General features: G+C 44.1%; 8 protein-coding genes across 8 annotated transcripts; 5 read left to right on the top strand and 3 right to left on the bottom strand.

Moving 5' to 3' along the window:
• Window positions 1–111: 111 nt before the first annotated feature.
• Window positions 112–1,208, bottom strand: VTP21DRAFT_4024 (uncharacterized protein; the record flags this gene model as incomplete). Its single annotated transcript, XM_069394390.1, has 6 exons — window positions 112–173; window positions 241–354; window positions 426–497; window positions 561–681; window positions 752–931; window positions 1,008–1,208. The coding sequence occupies 6 exons, from the start codon at window positions 1,206–1,208 to the stop codon at window positions 112–114; spliced, it is 750 nt and encodes a 249-aa protein (XP_069248903.1).
• A 122-nt stretch (window positions 1,209–1,330) lies between these two features.
• VTP21DRAFT_4023 (uncharacterized protein) lies at window positions 1,331–2,273 on the top strand (the record flags this gene model as incomplete). The annotated part of the gene is made up of 3 exons (XM_069394389.1): window positions 1,331–1,544; window positions 1,607–1,941; window positions 2,001–2,273. 3 exons carry the CDS (start codon window positions 1,331–1,333, stop codon window positions 2,271–2,273), a joined length of 822 nt encoding a protein of 273 aa, XP_069248902.1.
• A 1,046-nt stretch (window positions 2,274–3,319) lies between these two features.
• On the top strand, window positions 3,320–4,768 carry VTP21DRAFT_4022 (uncharacterized protein; the record flags this gene model as incomplete). The annotated part of the gene is made up of 6 exons (XM_069394388.1): window positions 3,320–3,343; window positions 3,403–3,713; window positions 3,811–3,924; window positions 3,986–4,276; window positions 4,346–4,421; window positions 4,490–4,768. 6 exons carry the CDS (start codon window positions 3,320–3,322, stop codon window positions 4,766–4,768), a joined length of 1,095 nt encoding a protein of 364 aa, XP_069248901.1.
• A 1,197-nt stretch (window positions 4,769–5,965) lies between these two features.
• On the top strand, window positions 5,966–7,375 carry VTP21DRAFT_4021 (uncharacterized protein; the record flags this gene model as incomplete). The annotated part of the gene is made up of 1 exon (XM_069394387.1): window positions 5,966–7,375. One exon carries the CDS (start codon window positions 5,966–5,968, stop codon window positions 7,373–7,375), a length of 1,410 nt encoding a protein of 469 aa, XP_069248900.1.
• Window positions 7,376–9,461: 2,086 nt separating this feature from the next.
• VTP21DRAFT_4020 (uncharacterized protein) lies at window positions 9,462–11,439 on the top strand (the record flags this gene model as incomplete). The annotated part of the gene is made up of 7 exons (XM_069394386.1): window positions 9,462–9,593; window positions 9,674–9,889; window positions 9,971–10,326; window positions 10,398–10,618; window positions 10,692–10,946; window positions 11,022–11,169; window positions 11,268–11,439. 7 exons carry the CDS (start codon window positions 9,462–9,464, stop codon window positions 11,437–11,439), a joined length of 1,500 nt encoding a protein of 499 aa, XP_069248899.1.
• A 581-nt stretch (window positions 11,440–12,020) lies between these two features.
• Window positions 12,021–14,000, top strand: VTP21DRAFT_4019 (uncharacterized protein; the record flags this gene model as incomplete). The annotated part of the gene is made up of 7 exons (XM_069394384.1): window positions 12,021–12,173; window positions 12,240–12,455; window positions 12,521–12,870; window positions 12,947–13,167; window positions 13,238–13,492; window positions 13,559–13,706; window positions 13,802–14,000. The coding sequence occupies 7 exons, from the start codon at window positions 12,021–12,023 to the stop codon at window positions 13,998–14,000; spliced, it is 1,542 nt and encodes a 513-aa protein (XP_069248898.1).
• Window positions 14,001–14,441: 441 nt separating this feature from the next.
• VTP21DRAFT_4018 (uncharacterized protein) lies at window positions 14,442–15,626 on the bottom strand (the record flags this gene model as incomplete). Its single annotated transcript, XM_069394383.1, has 2 exons — window positions 14,442–15,322; window positions 15,395–15,626. 2 exons carry the CDS (start codon window positions 15,624–15,626, stop codon window positions 14,442–14,444), a joined length of 1,113 nt encoding a protein of 370 aa, XP_069248897.1.
• Window positions 15,627–16,786: 1,160 nt separating this feature from the next.
• Window positions 16,787–18,125, bottom strand: VTP21DRAFT_4017 (uncharacterized protein; the record flags this gene model as incomplete). Its single annotated transcript, XM_069394382.1, has 5 exons — window positions 16,787–17,437; window positions 17,499–17,547; window positions 17,616–17,653; window positions 17,747–17,861; window positions 17,929–18,125. The coding sequence occupies 5 exons, from the start codon at window positions 18,123–18,125 to the stop codon at window positions 16,787–16,789; spliced, it is 1,050 nt and encodes a 349-aa protein (XP_069248896.1).
• Window positions 18,126–20,078: the final 1,953 nt, after the last annotated feature.

Here is a 20,078-nt window from a genome sequence, read left to right as displayed (position 1 = left end):
TGGTTGATTCGAAGAATTTAGAGTTTTTTCCCTTTTGAGTCGACAAAATAATAACAAAAACATGGATCAATAAACAAGGAAAGAATAAGCACAAGAAAATTCAACATTAGATCAGTAATAGTACACTCGAAGAATGCCAAACGATATATTAATTAGTAGGCCTGCCACAATGCCTATAGAAAGTAATATATCAGCATCCGATCCATCCCATACAAGCCTAATTGTTCAAGAAATCCATACCCATTTGTTGTCTCCGCGAAAATGCCTGCTCCTTAAACCAGAATAGTACGATCAGCCCCATGAAAAATCCGAAAAGGAGCCCAATAACCATGTCATAATAGGCGCCCTGAACGGCTACGGTAATTCATATCGAGAGGTAAGTGCTATTGAAGGATTGCAATACAAAATAATGGAAATACACGTACTTCCATCGGGCAGTGTTTCTCCGGCATTTTCAATCCAATCTTCCTCCATATTCAGAGTTTGCTCATTGATTTCTATAGCGATAATACTATCTCAACTTTCCATCAAAAAAGGGCTATGCCATCGTGTGTGCTTACCCCCATTAACGCTTGTCCCGTGAAGTTGATGAAATTGTGTGCGGATATTCCGGATGTCTTCTTCAGAAAACCCAGCTTCTCGTAACCGATCAAATCCTGTGAGGGGTGTAATCTGTCTTATCTGTTAATTCAGTAATTTAATTTGTAGGTTAGACATGATCAAGCACGCTGACCAAAGCAGTGCAACTTACTTGCGACTCGGATGTGCGAGAGGGAGGTGAATCTGATGCAGAGCAATGGATATATATAGGTAATGACATGTCTCTTTTTGATACACCTGTCTGCTCTAGTGTTTCTGCATCCCGCAAAAGGCGTCCCTGGTATACAAAGCGGAGGTATTTCCCTGAGAGAGCTGGCCTTGCTCGTTGAACCTAACAATAATTGCATTAGTGTTACCAACCAAGATGCCGAAATTAGGAGAGCAATTTAGATTTTTTTCGCATATACCTTTTCTTTTAATTGTGAAACCGTGTCTGTAGATCGCACACTGAGGGAGAGATCTCCGCCTTCCGCAAAGCGGATATGGAGGGTAAAGGGCTCTTCGTTTAACGCCGCTGATGAAGTTGATGGTATTGGCTCCACCATCTCGTATCTATAGCTTAAGAGAGAGGGACAGAGCAATGATGGATCCCTTAGAATGCTGGGCATGTTGTTGAGGGTGAGTTTTTTTACTAGCCACTGTTATTAAAAATTCAATTTCTAGATAGACTATATTTTTTCTTATCTTAATGGAACTCGGAAATTTTACGTAGTAATTAAAACTGGATGACATGCCTCCTAATGCACCCTGTTCAAGCTCCGTCTCGAATGCATCCTGCCATTCACAGGCTACGCAGGATGTTCGCACCCTTAAACTTCAGTTAGCCAATGCTCTGGGTGATAATGCAGCCGCTTATTGGGGTTCCGTTGCCGATTTTGTTCATGGAAAATTGAATAGAGCTGAGCTGGATTTCTACGCCAACATGTATTTAAGTCGGGAGAATGGTTATATCTCTATTTTATACTGATATTTTAATAGCGAATGTATTAATATTTTTTGATATTAGCCCATTTGCACAGCAAATTTATCCTTGCCAATCTTCACAGCATTTCTGGATCCTCTGCAAAAGGTACTGCTGCCTCTTCCACGGGCACTGCCTCGCGATCACGCAAGAAGAATCGTAGTGCTAAAGTTGATAATGCTGCCGTAACTAAGAGCGATCTATCCCACCATCAAAGCGAATCAAAATTGGCCTCCAATTCAACTGGGACATGTGCTAGAGCCAAATTTTTGCCAAGCTTGCAAACATGTAAGGAGCGTATGGTATCCATTGCTTTAGAGAATGGATTATATGGCGGCGTATCAGACGAGACGGTGACTCTAATGAACCATGCATTGGAAGTGAGTTGGTTTTCTTCCGTTATATTATAAACTCGCTAATAACGTATTCTATGTTACAGTGGTATTTGAAAAATTTGATAAACGACTGTATTAACTATTGTAAACCCATAATGGTATGTGAGAATAACCAGCTGACAGCCCACAATGCCGGGAGAGGGTTGACTTCGAAGGATATTGCATTCGCATTGGAGTTATCTCGAAATATGGGAGCAGAAAAAGCAGCTGAAAAAGCCATCGTCTCGTCAGAAGAAGAATTAGGGGTGCGAAAGTTGCGGAAAAAAAGGAAAAAAGCCAATCTTCAAACAGGGATTCTTTTTACAACTTCCGACTAATTTTAAACCTCCACTTTTGCATGCGTGTACAAGGAACTATTGCTCAAGGAACCAACCATCAATCTTGCAAGGAGAAGCATCCTGGATTTGTATCCTTTCGTTGTTTTGGAGGGCATATCAAATTTCCCGCTCCACCCAATATGTAATTTATCGGCTAACAACACTTTGGACACGAGGAAGATGATCAATATACCCAACTATTTCTGCTCTTCCGTGAGATACTCGTGGTAAAATTTTCGAAAAAAGATTTAAATGAAGCCGGTGCTATGGCTCGGTATTTTCTGCTGTATGTTTCTGCTGATCCTGATTACTCGTTTATATGCATGGTAACTCGCCCCAAATCTCTACACTCGATGGATAAAGCCTCCTGCTTCTGATCTCTTTGAAGGCACTCGATAGCAATCCGCATCTTGATCCAACTACCTCACATGAGTTGAGTACCATCATTCACGATAGAGCATCAGGGCGTCTTCTACCGCATCTGCCATCTGATTCATTGTCCATTGACTTTTGCCTCCAAGTTTGAACTCTTACCAATGACAATAACCCTAGCCTCATGGCGAAAATATATTACGAGTTCTTAGCATAATGTGAAAATAGGTTGCACCAAAAAGCTTAAGCGTCTTGGGTATGCGAGCATGCGATATGTTTGAAATCAGTTGGACCAGAGCCTTAGTTGCCTTTATTTATACCTGTGAGACCCCTCTCTCTCACCTTGTATACCCTCCCCCCCCCATCCTCTTCCCTCTCTTTCCAACGCAACTAACTTATTTCAGTCATATTTCATATATTTTATTACCATGGGCATGGGATTTTTATTTTTATGCCAAAGCATATTTGACTTAGATTAGATACAGTCTATTTTCAATTGTAATGGACATCATCGAGGTATTTAGAAAGCACAGCTCACTAAGTTGAGCCAACTTTAAACTTTAGACTCTGATCCAGTCACAAATACCATAAGTGCATTCAATGGCTTGGGTTATTTGGTCACTTCTCCTATTCCTCCACCGTTGTTTAATCTAGTCGAGAATCGAGATATCGTGATGGAGAAGTACTCCAGGTGGAGAGTAAGTAGAGTTTAGTAGGAGTAGTAAAAACTTTCATTTATCAAACCCATCGTTTTCAGGATCCAGGAACGGGAATTCATCCCTTTCTTCCGCCTACTCCGCCCCGCATCGATGCCTCAATAGGTCAAACTATCCTAGATTATCTGCTGCTTGTGCCATGTTCGCTGCTTGCTGCGATACGAATTCTGCAGCTCGTGTGCATCTCGCTTCTATGGATAATATTGGTAGAGATCCTAGGACTCATTCTCTATCCAATCCGACCATTGTATTTGCTATGGAGAAGGCTGTTTGTTTTTTGCTTGGCAAGAACGGCACTATTGTTGATGGGCTTCTTTTATATTCCCACCGAAACAGTCTCTTTACGGCGAGGGTAGAATCCAGTTTTCTTTACCATCCGTTGTTGTTTGTAGCATTAGCTCTGCCCATCTAAACGTATTAATTCTATTTACCTTGTTTGCCCTTATCAGCCGCGCAACTAGTGAGAGTAAAACCTCTTGGCCTCCGGGAGGTGGAGTGAAACCAGGTGATGTAATAGTGGCGAACGCTTGCTCCTATGTTGACCTTGTCTACCTCGCATTCCGGTAATTCGTTCACTTCTCGATCGATTTCTAGCCTTGAGTCTCACCTCGTCCTCTTAAATAGCTATGATCCAATCTTCACTCACACTTTTGTACAAACCGCAACCCTTCGACCCATCTCGCTTCTCACTGCAATTCTTAACCTAACCCATAAGCCGGATCTAGAGCCTCCACAAGGATCCAAGGACTTGGATATCTCTAAACTGGCCAAAGAGGCCAAGAAACTGGGCCGACCTCTGGTGATTTTCCCCGAAGGGACGACCTCAAATGGACGGGCGCTACTGACATTCGTGCCTCTCTTCAAGGAGTGCACCTTACCAGTGAAAGAGTTCAACCTATACGTGATGGCCTTCAAGTAAGACACTTGCAAAAATGATATCACCCTCCCGCCCCCTCAGGCTCTCTAACGCTCGAGTTACTGTAGGTATGACAGCCAAGGGTTCTCTCCTTCCTACACGGTTGGATCACTGGGCGCACATGTATTCAAGTTGTGTTCTCAGGTAAATAGGACGGCTTTACTCAGCTCAATTCCTCGCACCATTGACCTTGATATGTTCTGTATTAACAGTTTACCAACTCTCTTGGAGTCAAGTTCCTTCCGCCCCTCGAGTCTCCTTCCTCCCCCATATTTGTACGTCAGACCTCGAACGATGGACCCTCCGGCGCTGACGAGAAGGAAGAAGATGTCGTTGGCATGCAATGTCAACGCCTTATGGGACAAATTTCCCGACTGAGACGCACGAAAATGGGAGCTCGTGAGAAGATAGAATTTCTAAATTATTATGAGTTGCGGACCAAGGGATACAAAGAGATTGGAGGGCGAAACTGGCGAATGAGTACCCGTTAGAAAGACTATTGGATATTTTTTTTTCGGCCTCCTATGAGGCGGTTTATTCCTGCTCTTTCCTCCCCCCTGAACTTTCCTCTCTTCTTGCTTTATGAGACATAATAAAATACTACGATGAACGATTGCTCGGGGAGCACTGGATATTGCCCACAAGCCATAGCTCTGTGTCCGCCACTATCCTCCCCCGTAACGCATTCCTGCCCAAAGCCTGCCCTGAATTTTGCCTCCCTCTTGGATCCTGTCTGCTGGACCCAAAACTACTGATCTAGAAATGCGCATGCATGAAATAGTGCAGGAGGGGATAGGATTGCAATCCAAACCGATTCTTCATTCAATTGTATTTTTACTACGGTAGTGACTATTTATACATGCCGTTCATCTTATTTTGCAATGCTCCCTCGCGTGATCTTTTTGAAGTCCTAATAAGGGATAAGATCCACATTTGTGTGATCTTGGCTCGCATTCGAGAGGAAGGTTGGGTTGCAAGCTGCTAATTTGTTAGTAATAGCTTGGGCGTAATAATCCAGCCATCCAGGTACTGTAAAGATATGAAAAAAAGCTAACCCCTTCAGCCCTTTGCCAAGGTCGAAATAATCTAAGCACTGTATCCTCGAACCCTAGGTTGGGCACCGCATGCTCTAGCAGCAAGGGGAACAAATTGAAGAAGGCGTCTGCAAAAGAGACCTATAGGACCTCATCCGTGCTAAACACTCGGATAAATAGGTAGACGGCTGAAGAGGTTAGCTTTGCGGCTATGGATACTATGCATGGTCCCCTGCCGTCTAGAAAGGAAGGCAAGGCAGCAGTGTAGAAATTAACACCTCTGCTGCTTGCAGATGGGAACCAAGGCCCGAGGTTGGGAAGCCGGAGCGGGGGAGGGGGGATCGAGGTTGCAATTGTGGTTCTTGTTTATTATGAGATTAATTGTTTAGTAATTGCCGTTCACATTGCCAATGCACAGCAACGGCCATTGTTTTTATTTCTAATTCCCTTTTTCTCACCTCTCCGATTCGTGGCAATCTGCACGCCCAAGGATGCAACCGTAGAGATTCAAGATCCTGCTTGTGTATTTAACCTTAATAGTGGTTTCATCCTCGACTTATTTTTTTTGTTTTCACTCCTTCCCCCCTTCTCCCTCCCTCTCCTTCCAATCTCTGTTCCCTCCTATTTATCATACGGCTGCGGTATACGGGCAACATGACAGAAGAATTCTCGAGATTCTGCGACGAGAGGCTGTCACTAAAGCACACTTCATTCGAATCGCCGTCCATACAATCATTCTCTCCCCTCTCATCCCCCACTCTCTCCAATGCCACCTTCAACTCATCCTCCTCCAGCCTCACCTCCTCCCTCGTCTCTACAGCCGTCGCCACCCCTACCGGCAACTCCACCGTGGCATCATTCCATGCCCAATCGCACCTTAAACCCGGCAATAGAGCCTCGCTCCTTTCCGCTCAAGAGACCCTCTCCCTCTACCGGCGGAATGCAGAGCGCACTTCAGACGTCAGCATGCAGATGGAATTCTCGCTCTATTTACTGGATATGGCAAAGCAGCTGGACGGGGAGGAGAGAGAGACGACGATACAAGAGGCTATCAAAGTCCTCCGAGTGCTGTCCGTGCGGGGGCTAGCCGATGCGAAATACCTGCTCGCCGAGTGTTATCTCTGCGAGTTGAAAAATGCTCCCAACAAAAAGTTGGCCAGTAAACGTGCAAAAGACGCGCTAGCATTGTATATCCAGGCCTCCAAGCAGAGTCATGTCGACGCCGCCTTCGAGGCCGCTCGCTGCTACGAGAAGGGGATAGGCACTCGCCGAGACGCTTGCAAATCCTACTCATATTACCTGAAGGCCGCCTCTGCCGGCCACCCGGGCGCTGCTTATCGCCTCGCCCTTGCGGAACTCAACGGGGAGCTGGGTCGGGCGAAGAACGTCCGAAATGGATGTAAGTGGATGCACCGCGCGGCAGACGCAGGAAACGTACTCTACCCCGAGGGAATATACCACTATGCCAAGTTCCACGAGAACGGGATCCCCGGAGTGATCTTCCAGGATGAGGAGTATGCCTTGTCGCTCTATGCTCGCGCCGCCGAGCTGGGACACGCCCTCTCAGCCTTCCGCATCGGATGCTGCTACGATCGGGGCGAGATGGGGGCCGAGCCCAACCTTGGTCTCGCCATCCACTACTACCTCATTGCCGCCGCACACCAACTTCCCGAGGCCTGTTTTGCCCTCGCCACTTGCTATCTCATGGGCGACGACGAGATACCCTGCTCCGATCTGGAGGCATACTGCTGGGCGCTGAGGGCGGCAGAGCTCTGCCACCCGAGCGGCGAATACACGGTGGGCTATTTCTTGGAGAGAGGAATCGGGGTCGAGGAGGATTTGCCGGGGGCGATCCGTTGGTATTGCCGTGCAGCCGACCATGGCGAAAAGCGGGCGGCCAAGAGGCTAGAGTGGCTGAAGTATGCAAGAGCAGACAGTAGGGCGCAAGCCGAAAGGATGCGAGATAGCTGGGAGGGCGGAGAGAGGGAAGAAGTCAGCGCTGCGCTTGGGCGGGCGCGGGAACAAGCTCTTGCATCGGCCCCCGACTCCTGTACCATCGCATAAGCCTATACCCCCATTGGATAAGCCTATCCACTATGAAATCCAGATAACATGCTTCATATTTAACGCGTCAGTACCTTTATTTTAACTTGTACTATAAGTATACAATAGACCAACCCAATTCTAATGGCTAAATACACCCAAATATCTATTCTCTGTATGACCTTGGACCTATTTTGAGTATCTCCCATTTTACCTCATCCATTTCATTCCCAATATAAGCTATTTCTTTTTATTTTATCCCTCAATTTGGAACTCCACACACATGTCTATTACTGTGTCAAGTATCAAATTCAAAACAAGCTTTATCCGGTGGGAGCATTATCCCCTAACAAAAGGGTCCAGGCGTCCCCTGGCTCACATTATAATAATACCCCTAGAGAGGGATTCGGATCCTATTCTACAAGATTTCCGTATCCATCCACCACCTACTCGCATGACGCACTCCGAGTTAGAAAAAGCTTCAGTGGCGTTCATGTTAGAGGGTCGAGTTCAGATGACTTGGACCTATTCATCATGCAGATCGCTCGAATTTCCGCATCCAAAATCATATGTGTGGCTGGTCGCCGATATTGACTCTAGTCATACATCAGCGATTCGGAATTACTCACCCCCACCTCTTCGGTCCCCCCCTTTATAAGCCAAGCGCGTAAAGTGTTTTTCCCGGAATTCAAGGCAATCTTATTGACGGATAACCCGTCCACGCAATCTCCGGCGTTATGAAAACCCTTGAACTCTACCTTTGAGTTTGGAATGGGGGCGGAGCTTACAAAATTAGGGAATTGAACTCCACCGGAGACTGCCAAATACTTCCTTGGTCTGACGCATTCATTAAATGCTCCCCTTCACATTGTCTGATGAGTTGTGTATGATGTCAAGAATCACATTGGATGACTGAAATTCGAAATTCTGGAGTGAGATGCCCTGGAAAGCATTTGGATTGTTCTGCCAAGTTCATAGAAAACTTTTCTCCACCAGTCACGCTCAGCCTATTTCAATCTTATTCCTATATCGATGTGTCACCACCCCCCCCCCCCACGAAGAGTGCGGCCCATGGCACAATCTCGCTCTTTCCATTATCCCGCTTGGTTTGAACTATGACGGGAAAAGGCATATTTGCCGTGCATCTTTTGAATTAGCTTATCCACATCTTTGCCCGTGGTAATTTTGGGGAGCAGCAAGCTGTCAAATGGAGCTGCTCTCATGGGGTCTACCCGTTTAGGCCAATCGCACCTGCCCAGCGTTGCTGCAATTTAAGCTGGATGTAGACATATGCTCCCAATGCTTGTGCATCCCTCGTACATCTGAAATGAATGGTAGAATCAAAGGAGCCTTTTTTTAGTTACAAATACTCTATGATGCATTTCAACTGATCAAAAATCTATAGACTTACATGGAAGATGAGGGGGAATAGCAATGGGCCCCCTCCTCTACTCCGGTATGACTGCAAGTGCACAAAATTCAGCAGTAAATGGAGCCCAATATTCTGCGGATATTGTACTTCATCTCTTATGCAAGCGGATCATGCTTTTCCCCGCCCAATATATATGTTTATTTTTTATTTTGTTTGTTCACAAATTTTATTACGAAACCCAGAGAACTTCTTATGATAGGGCGCTGTTGACTCATGACTAAGGATCTCATGAAGGGGATTGGCCGTTTGAACAATAGTGGTCAGAAGGGGACAAAGAATCCTATACAATATCAAGGTCGTCTCTCTTCAAGACCTTCCTCGAATCGGCACGCATTCTTACCTTGGGCTCCTTTCCACTGCGGAGACTCCCTTTTTTTCTTGCGTCAAGTTGTTCAGAACGCTGGGCAAATTGACACGCCTGCCAATTCCACCACTCAGAGGAGGCTCGAATTGGGGTGGAAAAATCAATTCCCCGAAGAAGACTCGCTACTCCATCACAGACCTTAAGGCTTTACACTTTTTCCATCGGCTCTAGAATTGCCAAAATTAGCTAAAGGACTCCCCAAGTTCATCACTACTCATCTATTATAAAAAGCCTTTTTGTTTGCATGTCAAACTCCCTTTATCCAGAAGTTCAGAAGCGTGTTTTTTTTTATTGTTTCCACAGGCTCCACTATGTTATTAGATTTAGCCAAAGACTACCTCAACCAGTACTCGGCAGACCTCGACAAAGTTCCAGTTCGGTATGTCGCTGGGACGCTAGCGGCTGCAGGTATCGCAGCCTTGCTCTTCACAGAAAAGAAAAAGGTTAGCTTTTTCCTTCCAGTTCCAAACATTCCAATCCGTCCAAGAAGAGCTGGCACACTCAATCCTTATATCTTTATTAGAATTACCCCCCCATGGTCCCCTATTCTCTCCCCCTGGTAGGACACACAAACCTATACAAGCAGGACCCCAAGGGATTTATTGCATCATGCGCCAAAAAATATGGGCCCGTGTTTAGGCTCATCATCGAAGGGAAGGAGGTTGTGGTCGTGGATCGAAATCTCGTAGTCTTTACTACCAGCCAAAAGCACATTGATTTTATGGAAGCAATCTATGAGGTGAGTAGTTTATATGGCGGAAGTATGGGGGTGCAGAGGCCTCACATACTAAATCTTTCATTTTCTTTCATCGAACTATAGACTACCAACATCCATAGCGTCCTCGATTTCCCCGTCCCAACCAATATGTCTAACCATGAGTTCGTGGCCGAGTTTGTCAAGCAGAACCTAACCCGTCGCCTTGAAGTCTACGTGCCCCGAGTGGCGAAGCTTGTTCAGCAAGGCTATGACAAATGGCTGGGTGATATCGAAGGCGAGAAGACGCTGTGCGGGTTTGTAATGTTGCAAGATGTGGTGGTGGCCGCCGCTGGAAGCGCCATGGTAGGGGAGGAACTCTGCAACGACGAGAGCCTGAAGGCCATTTTTAAGCGTGTGGTGTCTGATATCGCTCCGACATTTACAAGGCGATTCCCAGCCTACACGAAACTTTGGGAAAGGTAGGGTGGTTCAGGACCTATCTCTGCTTTCAGAAGGTAGCTGACATGTTGCTCCTAACCTCTCCACTTAGCTTCCTCTTTTGGTACTACGATGTCCCCTACAGAAACCTGCGAGAGCTGCGTGCCATCATAAAGCCCGAGGTCGAACGCAGGATGCACGAGCGCGAACAACAAGGAGCCTCCTGGGTACGCCCCAATGATCTTCTACAAGACTTTATGGATGATTCCCCCCCCAACGTCCCAGTTGATTATTACGTGACTAAGGGCTTGCATTCAATTGCTTTTGCTGCTAGTAAATGCTCACTGTAGAAAGACTGAGCGTGATGCCATGATACTTACATCGAAGTCTTTTTCACACCAAATAGTGCACACCACCTCCATGTTTGGCTCTATCGTCATCTATGCCATGGCCAAATACCAAGAGTTCATTGAGGAGTTGGTGCAGGAACAGCGTGAGATCCATGCCGTCAACCCAGAAATTACCTCGGAAACCCTCAAGCAGATGGTCAAACTGGATTCTTTCATCCGAGAGAGTATGAGAAGGTCTAATCCCCCCATTGGCTTGACACATAAGGTGTTGAAAGACACCAAATTGCCGAACGGGATGGATGTGAACAAAGGTACGCCGAGCCATCCTTTTGGAGAGTGGAGTGTTGTCTGATGATTCTATTTTGTTTCACTATTTTTATTGGCAGGCGCCCACATCTCCATTAATTTCATCTCAACGCACGAGACAGACGAGAACGGCGAGATGGACGCCGAGTTTAAACCTTTCCGCTTTGTTGGCAAGGCCAAGACGGCAGTAAAGCCGGGGGTCGATTTCCTCAGCTTCGGATTCGGAAAGTGAGTAGATGCTAATAGGAGGTTTATTCCTTCTTTTTTTTGTTACTAACTCGGATCCCCAAAAACTTCATTTCCATGGTGTCATTTTTCTATCGCAGGCACACATGCCCTGGCCGCTTTTTTGCTATCAGTGAGATTAAATACCTGGCAGCCATCCTTCTACGTGGTTATGAGTTCCGCCTGGAGGACCCCGCGTCGCAAGTGTTTTCCTATTTCCAACAAGTTCCTACTTCCAACATTGTGTTTAAGAAGCGAACCGATTTCGCGTGAGACTAAAATGGTGGTTAGTTGTCTAAAGAGACTCCTTGCTATTTCTTATATGTAAAACAATCTCACAAGTTTTACTATATCCGTTCTTTCTGTATACCATTGGAGGCTTCTTAGCCATCTCCAAGGGCTCAAATGCTAAATGTAATAAATTAGACTATTGTTGAACTCTCCTTTTCCTTCTATAGCAAACTGTGACTATCTATTGAGGTTTGTAACGATATACCGATAACACACGCTCCTTATCATTTTCTTGTGACAAGTAGTACGCGTAGTAGAAAGGTTTAGAAGGAGCAGCCATCCTTGTAGTAAAGACAAATGCTATTCATATCAGCGAAATTCACATGAAGCCTGGTTCTTGGGTTAGGAGAAGAGAGTGGCCAAATCGATAATTGGCTGTTTTCCTATTTAAGCAACGTGACCGAGTGAAAGTTAAAAGAGAGTTATCATGAAGTTTCACATCCCTTGATTATTCGAATAAGAAAAAATAAGAAAAGAATTTCTTAGAAGCATGAGCAGTGCATCACACTGTTTTTGACTTGGTATTGTTTTCTTTTCTTTAATTTCAAAAATAGTTATTCGAAATGGTCGGCATGGAAAAATTCCTTAATTCGGGAAAGGAATGGCTTACCCAGTACGTTGGTAGTATTAATCTTGATAGTGCATCTGTTCGATACATAATTGGCACCCTAGCAGTTGTGGGTGTCGCTGTGCTGCTCCGTACAGAAAAGAAAAAGGTATTCTCGAATAATATGGTACCTTTATGATAGAATCCAGCCGCTAATTTCAACTTCTCCGATTAGAATTACCCCCCAATGGTTCCCTACACCCTCCCCCTAATTGGACACACATGGATGTACAAGAAGGATCGTAAAGCCTTTATTAGATCCTGTACTGAGAAATATGGTCCTGTTTTTAGAGTGATGATTGAAGGGATGGAGATGGTGATAGTGGATAAGCATCTCGTTGTCTATACCACCGGTCAAAAATATCTCAACTTTATGGAGGCTCTGTTTGATGTAATTGTTTCTCAAATATTTTGCATGGAACTTTATTGAATATTGATGATGAGAAGAAATTATAGATCACTAACCTCAGCACCGCTCTAGAGATACCGAACCAGGAGTCTAACCATGAGTTTATATCCGGGTTTGTCAAACGCAATTTAACCCGCCGACTCGACACTTATGTGCCTCGCGTGGCAAAATTTGTTCAACGAGGTTTCGAGAAATGGCTGGGTGACCTCAATGGCGAGAAAACACTCAACGGATTTGCGATGGTACGGGATATTGTCGTGACGGCAGCTTCAAGCGCCTTGGTGGGGGAGGAGCTCTGTTGTGACGAAAGATTGAAAGGGATTTTTATGAGGGTAGTTGTTGACATGAGTCCAACCTTTATGAGACCATTTCCTGCTTACACAAAGTTCTGGGAAAGGTCCTTCTATTGATTTCGATCGACGCTTCCCCACGGGGTTGGCTGACGCTTTCTTTCACCGTCTTTTTCAATCTAGTTTTCTATTTTGGTACTACGATGTTCCAAACAAGAACATTCGCGGGATAAGTGCCATCATTAAGCCTGAAATTGACCGTAGAAGGCGTGAGAGAGAGGAGCTGGGCGAGTCTTGGAATAGACCTTGCGATCTTCTCCAAGATTGCATCGACGAGTGTCCGCCCGACATTCCCGTGGAGATATACGCGTCCAAGTGCTTGCATGCTATTGCGTTTTTGGCCAGTAATTAACGATATTTATTTTGAGTAGCACGGTTGATTTCATTTCGGTCCTTTGCTCTGATGTTAATTAGTGCACACAACTTCCAAGTTCGGCGCTATGGTAGTTTATGCAATGGCTAAATATACGGAGTTTACGGATGAGCTGGTTCAAGAACAGCGCGAACTTTATGCGGTTGACCCGGCCATCACGGTAGAGTCGCTCAAGTCCATGGTCAAGTTGGACTCATATATTCGGGAGTGTCTGAGAAAGTCAAATTCAACGCTTGGTTTGGCACATAAAGTGCTGAAAGACACGAAGTTGCCTAATGGGATGAGTGTTGACAAAGGTGATCTTGTTGTTGTTGGACTTACAATTAATAACGAGTGAAGTTTACTCTCCTTTTCTTGTCTAGGTGCCCACATATACATCAATTATATTTCAACCCATTGGACCAATGAGAACGACGAATATGACGAAGAATTCCGCCCATTCCGCTTTACGGGCAAGTCCAAGACGGCTGTCAGACCAGCAACGGACTATCTTATTTTTGGCTTTGGAAAGTAAGTGGATCGATGAATGTGTATTTCCGATTACCACAGCCCCTTTGACGCCAAATGAAACACCATTTTGCACTCGGATTTGGTTCATTTTATAGGCATACTTGTCCTGGTCGCTTCTTCGCCATCAATGAGATCAAGTACATTACTGCTATTTTGCTTCGTGAGTATGAGTTTCGCCTTGAGCAACCAGATGAACCAGAATTATTCTCTGGTGGCCGGCGACCCCCCATGTCCAACATAGTGTTCAAGAAAAGAATGAACTTTGTGGGAAGCGAATATTCGAACTCTTTGTGAAGGTTTCTTATGTAGCATGTTGTTCTTTCTGAATCATACTCTTCTATTTGTTACTGCAATAGTAATGGATCCTGAGTCCATGGGCATTCATCCATTCAAGTAATATATAAAATAGTTACCAAATTTCGCTGCTCATTGGAATTATTATTTATTACAGAATAAAAAAAGACCGCCAGGAGACAGGAGAAATGAGGCTGGGCACAGTCATCGAGGATTATAAAAATTGGAGTGAAACGGTGAAATTGAATTGAGAGGAATGTAAATAAATTGTCAAGGAAATAATTAAGAGCAATTAAAATATCACAGTAAGAAAAAAAAAGGCAACAGCAACAGAATAAGGAAAAGCAAAAATAAATTAAAAGTGCCGATCGAATTGATCATCGTGGTAGCTGAAAACGTCATAAAAGACGCATTTTTTTTTTTGTTACAAGGAAAAGGATCTCAATCATTGAGAAGCTCAGGGGGTGGCCTAGCACGCAACATCTCGCAGAAATTGTCCATTACCTTCTCTACCTCTTCATTCACCTCCAATGGCTCAATTGTTTCTTCGATACTCACACTTGTTCCTTCCATCGTCGACGCCTTGCTATCACTCTCGTCTCGAATATATCCCGCATCAACCGGCTCAAAAAAAGAGCTAAGTGGGCATCTTGAGAATTTTACGCGGAGACTTTCGAGCATTTCACGATCGAAGCTCGGTTGACAGTGGTTAGTTAGCGGGGAAATGCTGTCAAAAGAGCCGGGGAGAGAATAAGAGGAGGAGAGAGAAGATTTTGATAAGGAGAGATCGGTGTGAGGCGCAAGAAGCTTTGTGTCTTTGAGCTGGTTAAAGGCCGATGACAGTCCATCACTTGGATCTATGAAGTCTTGAGAAGATTCTGTGGCAGTGTGCGTCAATATGGATGGGGTAGGTGTCACACAAGTTGGAATTGTCCGGAAAGTCGAAGCAGATCGTGCCATTTCATGGTCTCCTGCCCCGCTCAGCTGCGCAATTTCTGCCTGAAGCTCCCGTACCATATCATACAGCTGTTCATTTTCCCTGCATTTTTCCTGGAATGCCAACTGAAGTGTATCCAGCTCTCTGACTTTTTCCTCCAGATCTTTTACATATCTATCTTTACGTTGGCGAAAAGCTCGCTGGGCTGCGCGGTTCTGTGCAGCTCGACGAGATTTCAATCCAAGACCAATGCTATGCATAGTGCTAATAGTGCTGGAAATTGGCTGGGGGTGGGAAAGGCAATCAGGAGGAAAGGGAGCGAAGCCAATTTCTATGTCCTGTAGAGGCTGGAATGAATGGTTGGGAAGATCTGGAGAGTATATGCCTGCGTGGTCAAAATAAAAAGTAAATATATAGTATTGGTCAACCAGCTTTTTATCCCTCGTCGAGTATTTACCAGTAGATATAGAAGAGGCTTTAGGCACCGGTTGAGAATAGCTTCCCCCCAAGTATTCAGGAGACATCGAGGGTAAAAAAGACCTTTGAGCTGATTGTCTAAAGCCACTTGAAGGTGCCCTGGGATTCTCCGGTGATTGTTCCCACTTTGCGGTGGCAACGCCACTTGCTTCAGAGCAATTGTGCCTCGGAATGTCGCCGTCTGCTCCATTAGATACTCCTCCATATTCCATGAGTTGAACGGAGAGAGAAAGTAGATTGGTGATATGTCGGAGGGAAACAAGAGAGGCGCCGTATATTCAGGCGGGGAGAAGGGGCTTATATGGATGTTCAGAAAAGTGTTTCAGTCAATCTCCTTTAAGAAGGACCTACCCTTTGACAACAATAGTAAAGAGGGTTTGACAGTAGAGGGGCAGGTTAGTAATTATATATATCTGTACAAACTATAGGAATGGCGGGGAATGATGGAGAACAATGAGATAGAGGGAGGGCAAGAGAGGGGTGATTAGTGATGCGTGCTTTAGAAGGGACTCTGCCGTAGTATTGTGATCCGGGAGGAAACTCAAATATGGGCAATGAAAGCGCTTGCGAAACAAAAAAGCGAGAGGGAGAAAGAGAAAGGAGAGAAAAAAAGCAAGTTAAAGGGAGTATACTCGCCATAGACGCAAAGTTCGCAGGAAACTTTAATCCCCATCAATAAAAATAAAGCCAGAACTAGCAAGGAAAACTCACGTCACATTGAGTGAAGCGGCAGTGTGAGAGAAGAGTCGAGCGAGTGCGAACATCCGAAAAGGTGCATATTAAACGCAAATAGAAGGTTTCTAGTCCCGATGCAACAAGCCAGAGAGGAAAAAAGAGAGGACAACTATAAAATGGAAACTGAGCACGAGGAGCTCGACAATCGGCATCTCGTCATCGCCCTTCATTTTACGATCTTCGTTTTTAATTGGGGTACACGGGCTGTTTTTGTTTGTTTTATTAGACCCTATGGTTTGCCACCATTTAGCACGAAGGTTTCGATAGCATAAGCTTTTCTCGACAATTTGAGAGGCTGGATTCGGGTGCGTGGCTTATATTTCGTTCATGAGCCCTTCGCACTATATGTCCATATTATAACCAACTTTCCCACGATTTCACGCAACCCTACTCCTAGTTGCGATCATCTTCTCGACAAGAAAACCGTTTCATTCCGGAAGGAGAGTCAAGGTAATGAGAGTATCGGAATTAATATTTATTTTTGTTGTAGGATTCTTTTTTTTTTTTCGCTCATTATTTCAGAGAACACAAAGAGAAAAAGCTATATTACAGTTGAAATGGGGTGAGGTAACAAAAGGATCCATCCATTAATACAATGCTGAAAAAGGTAACATGGGATAAAAGAAAAACTAATCAATCATGCGCTCAACTGCATTCCCATCCGATGATCTTCCCACTCTTCTTCCACCACGCTTCCACAAGGACTTGGCGGCAATGGCACGCCTGCGGCCAATAACCTCTTCTCCTCGCCTTGGTCCATTCCAGTATTGCTTAATTGCTCATTCAGTAATATATCTGTGTCGCCCCCCGTAACCTCCCCACTTGCATTACTCAAGGGCAGGTAGAGATCATTCATGAGATAAGGCGAGTAGAAAGACTTCTTAAAGAAACCCATCTCCTTCTCAAGCGATCCCTCCATATTGTTTTCCTGCTGCTGAACTGGTTGTTGCAACTGTTGCAACTGTTGCTGGTTTTGTTGGTTTTGTTGGTTTTGTAGCTTTTGTTTTGCCAGGAGAAGGGCTAGCTGCCGAATGATTTTCTGCTGCATTGCCTGTGTCTTCCTCATATCCTCCACCACCTTGAGCATCTCTGCGAAATTACCACTAAGCTGCATCATCCGTTGATTGAGTTCCGAGTTGGCTGTCTGCAGGGAGTTGAGGCGCGCGTATAGATCCTCCCGCCGTAAGGACGGGTCGGGGTCGACGGTTTTCCTCCTAATGGAGGGAAGCAGGTCAGGGCAGTCGCGAAGGAAATTTTGGTGCGAGAATTCCCAGATTTGATTATCGGACTAGAGTTAGAGAAATGATCAGAGGTAGTACTGAAGGAGAGAGCAAGACAAGGATACTTACTAGTGAACGATGTCCTCGCGGGCTCTTGTTTACTTTATAAAAGCCGTACCTGGATAGGTGAAAAACGGTTAAAAACACCGCAGGATTGAGGAAAAAATGGAATTCTTAATAGCTTACATATTTAATTGACGCACAAAGCTCGAGAAATTGTTATGCTAGAGAAGAGAGAATGAAATTGGGGAAGGGAGGGGGAAGCAAATACGTTAAACCGAATTGACAGAGAAGGATTTGTGATTGAAGAATCTTACTTTGAAGTGAACTGGTAGTACTGATCGCGAAAATTCTTGCACATTACACACTATGAATGAAGACCCCGAGTAGGACCAAGAAATGAGATGCTGAAAATTCTCATCATTGACCATGCTGATTTCATCGTCTGGATTAGTTCACGGATTCTTTTGCTTATATCCACTTATTAATTTAGCCTTACTTTATAAGTTTCCGTACGAATGAGCTAATCGGTTTCGAGGTAGTATTGACGTTGACTGGGGAGACATTGTGGGACGATTGTAAAGAATTGGAAGCGCTACTTGTAGATGAGGACCGCGAGCGTTGCCGCAGAAAGGGAGAGTTCGGAGTCATAAGACCTTCAGTTGCAGTAAAAAGTGTTTGTTCCATTACATCCATGGTAGAAATCTTTTATCGTGTTGGCTATTCTTACAAAGACAAAATGAAATGCGAAAATATTAAAAACACCGGTAAAATGGTTTATCTTTCTTTAATAAGACATTTCAGTTTGACATTGCCAAGAATCCGCGAATTTCAACTCCATATAAACAAGCTCTTCCTCTATGAGGTGCCAAGCAAAGGATTTTACCTAATTCATAATTGCCTGCAATCGGTGCTAGAAACAAGAAGGGCAATTTTCTAGAGAGAGCACCACTCTCGTGGCACAGGGGGAACCTAACAGGCATTCTCCATCGAAGCTTCCTTGGAGCACAAGCACCCCCAAGAAAATAGCGTGTATTTTTTTTTGCTTGGCTTGGCTGATTTCCGAACTTTGCTAATATCCGTCGAAAAGAACACGCCATATATGGCAAACGGCTTGATTTGCAAGTATTCTTGGCTGTGCCAAGAAAATGCCGCAGCAAGAATCTGAAATATCCTCTTCGAAGGATAAGTCGAAGGGCATTGTATAAATGCCTCCACAATGGGTAGAGACTAGCCGCTTAAAACCAACAGACTGAAATGACGCCATGGTATTTGCCAGTATAACGGATATTGAGTAAAAGTAATGAACTTGAAGTGCTCTCATATGCTGATAACCGAACAATAACTCATAGCTTTGAGACTAATAGCTCGCGATTTCTTAATCCATGGGCTAGCCAAGGAATTTCTTGGGCTGGCCACAAGCACATTGGTGGTTACCAAATCGAGTTAATACATATTGTGTAGCTATAAATTTCCGATTTATGTATCCACGTCATTCCCTGTCGATTTCTTTACCATGGAAATGCATATAGCAATTCATTCAACTTCAGTGCTTATTTCAAAACATATTATATCCAAATTTTTGTTTACAAAATGATAAATCTGCTGAATATAAGTCACTCCACCTAATACTTGAAGTATAACGATATTAGGTTCTACTTTGAAAAAGGCACTATGATACCATGGCCGATTAATCAAAACTTTCATTTTACCCCTCCCTCTTGTGGAAAATCAAGTGGTCTGAGTTCAAAGTATCATTTGATTTACCCACGGTGAAACAATAAACTTTTGCAAGAATCAATGACTTGAAAGGGGGTAGTGCTTATCTGATTTCGTAGAGCTACTCCATAATATCACAAACCCTCATGTTACTCATCATCCTCTAGCCAATAAGAGCATTATCAGGGATACGCTGCGTTAAAAATCAAGTATTGTAAATCAGCCAGATATACTGTAAGCGGGTCAGATAGAGTCAGAAGCTTGGAAAGAGTAACATAAGATAAATAATGTCTGATTTTGGAAAAATCCCAGAGCAAATGACCTAATAGCTTTTTTATATAGTCAACAGTTCAATGCACAGATTTCGATTTAATCGTATATTCGTTCTTAAATTTAACCAGTTAAGACTTTGTATGAATAAAATCACATTAACTTAAACTTAACGATAGCTGGAGGTAGTGAGAACGCGAGATATGAAATGGGCGTAAAGACACCAGTGAGAGTTGCAAGGTATGAGCCAATGGGAAACTTATGCAGATATTGATTCTGACATGGAAATGACAAAATGAAATCAGTAAGGAAATAAAATAGGTAGCAAGAAGGAGTAAATATTAATCTAACTCTGAGATGAATATTCGGAAACGATTTCATAACGATTTTCAATAATTAGAACAAGGAAATAGCATGGGTTTCAGCAAGAAATCTGCAAGAGTAAGATTGAGAGGTATATTCATAGGGATGAGCCTTAAATTCTCTGGATAGCCTTATCTCACATCCTGCAAAGTTATATCATTTATCTAACGCAGATGTGATTTATTTATGAGTTCTAGAAGAATGTTTAATTCATTTGGTCATTGAAATGGTCATACAAATAGAAATAAAAGTGTTCGTAATTGTCTATAAATTAATATTAATCAATACTTGTTAAGG

The sequence above is a fragment of the Calcarisporiella thermophila genome (genome assembly GCF_041956535.1).
Source record: "Calcarisporiella thermophila strain CBS 279.70 unplaced genomic scaffold VTP21scaffold_19, whole genome shotgun sequence".
NCBI classification, from domain to species: Eukaryota; Fungi; Calcarisporiellomycota; class Calcarisporiellomycetes; order Calcarisporiellales; family Calcarisporiellaceae; genus Calcarisporiella; species Calcarisporiella thermophila.
Note: the sequence above shows the minus strand (reverse complement) of the source record. Positions and strands in the feature narration are given on the sequence as shown.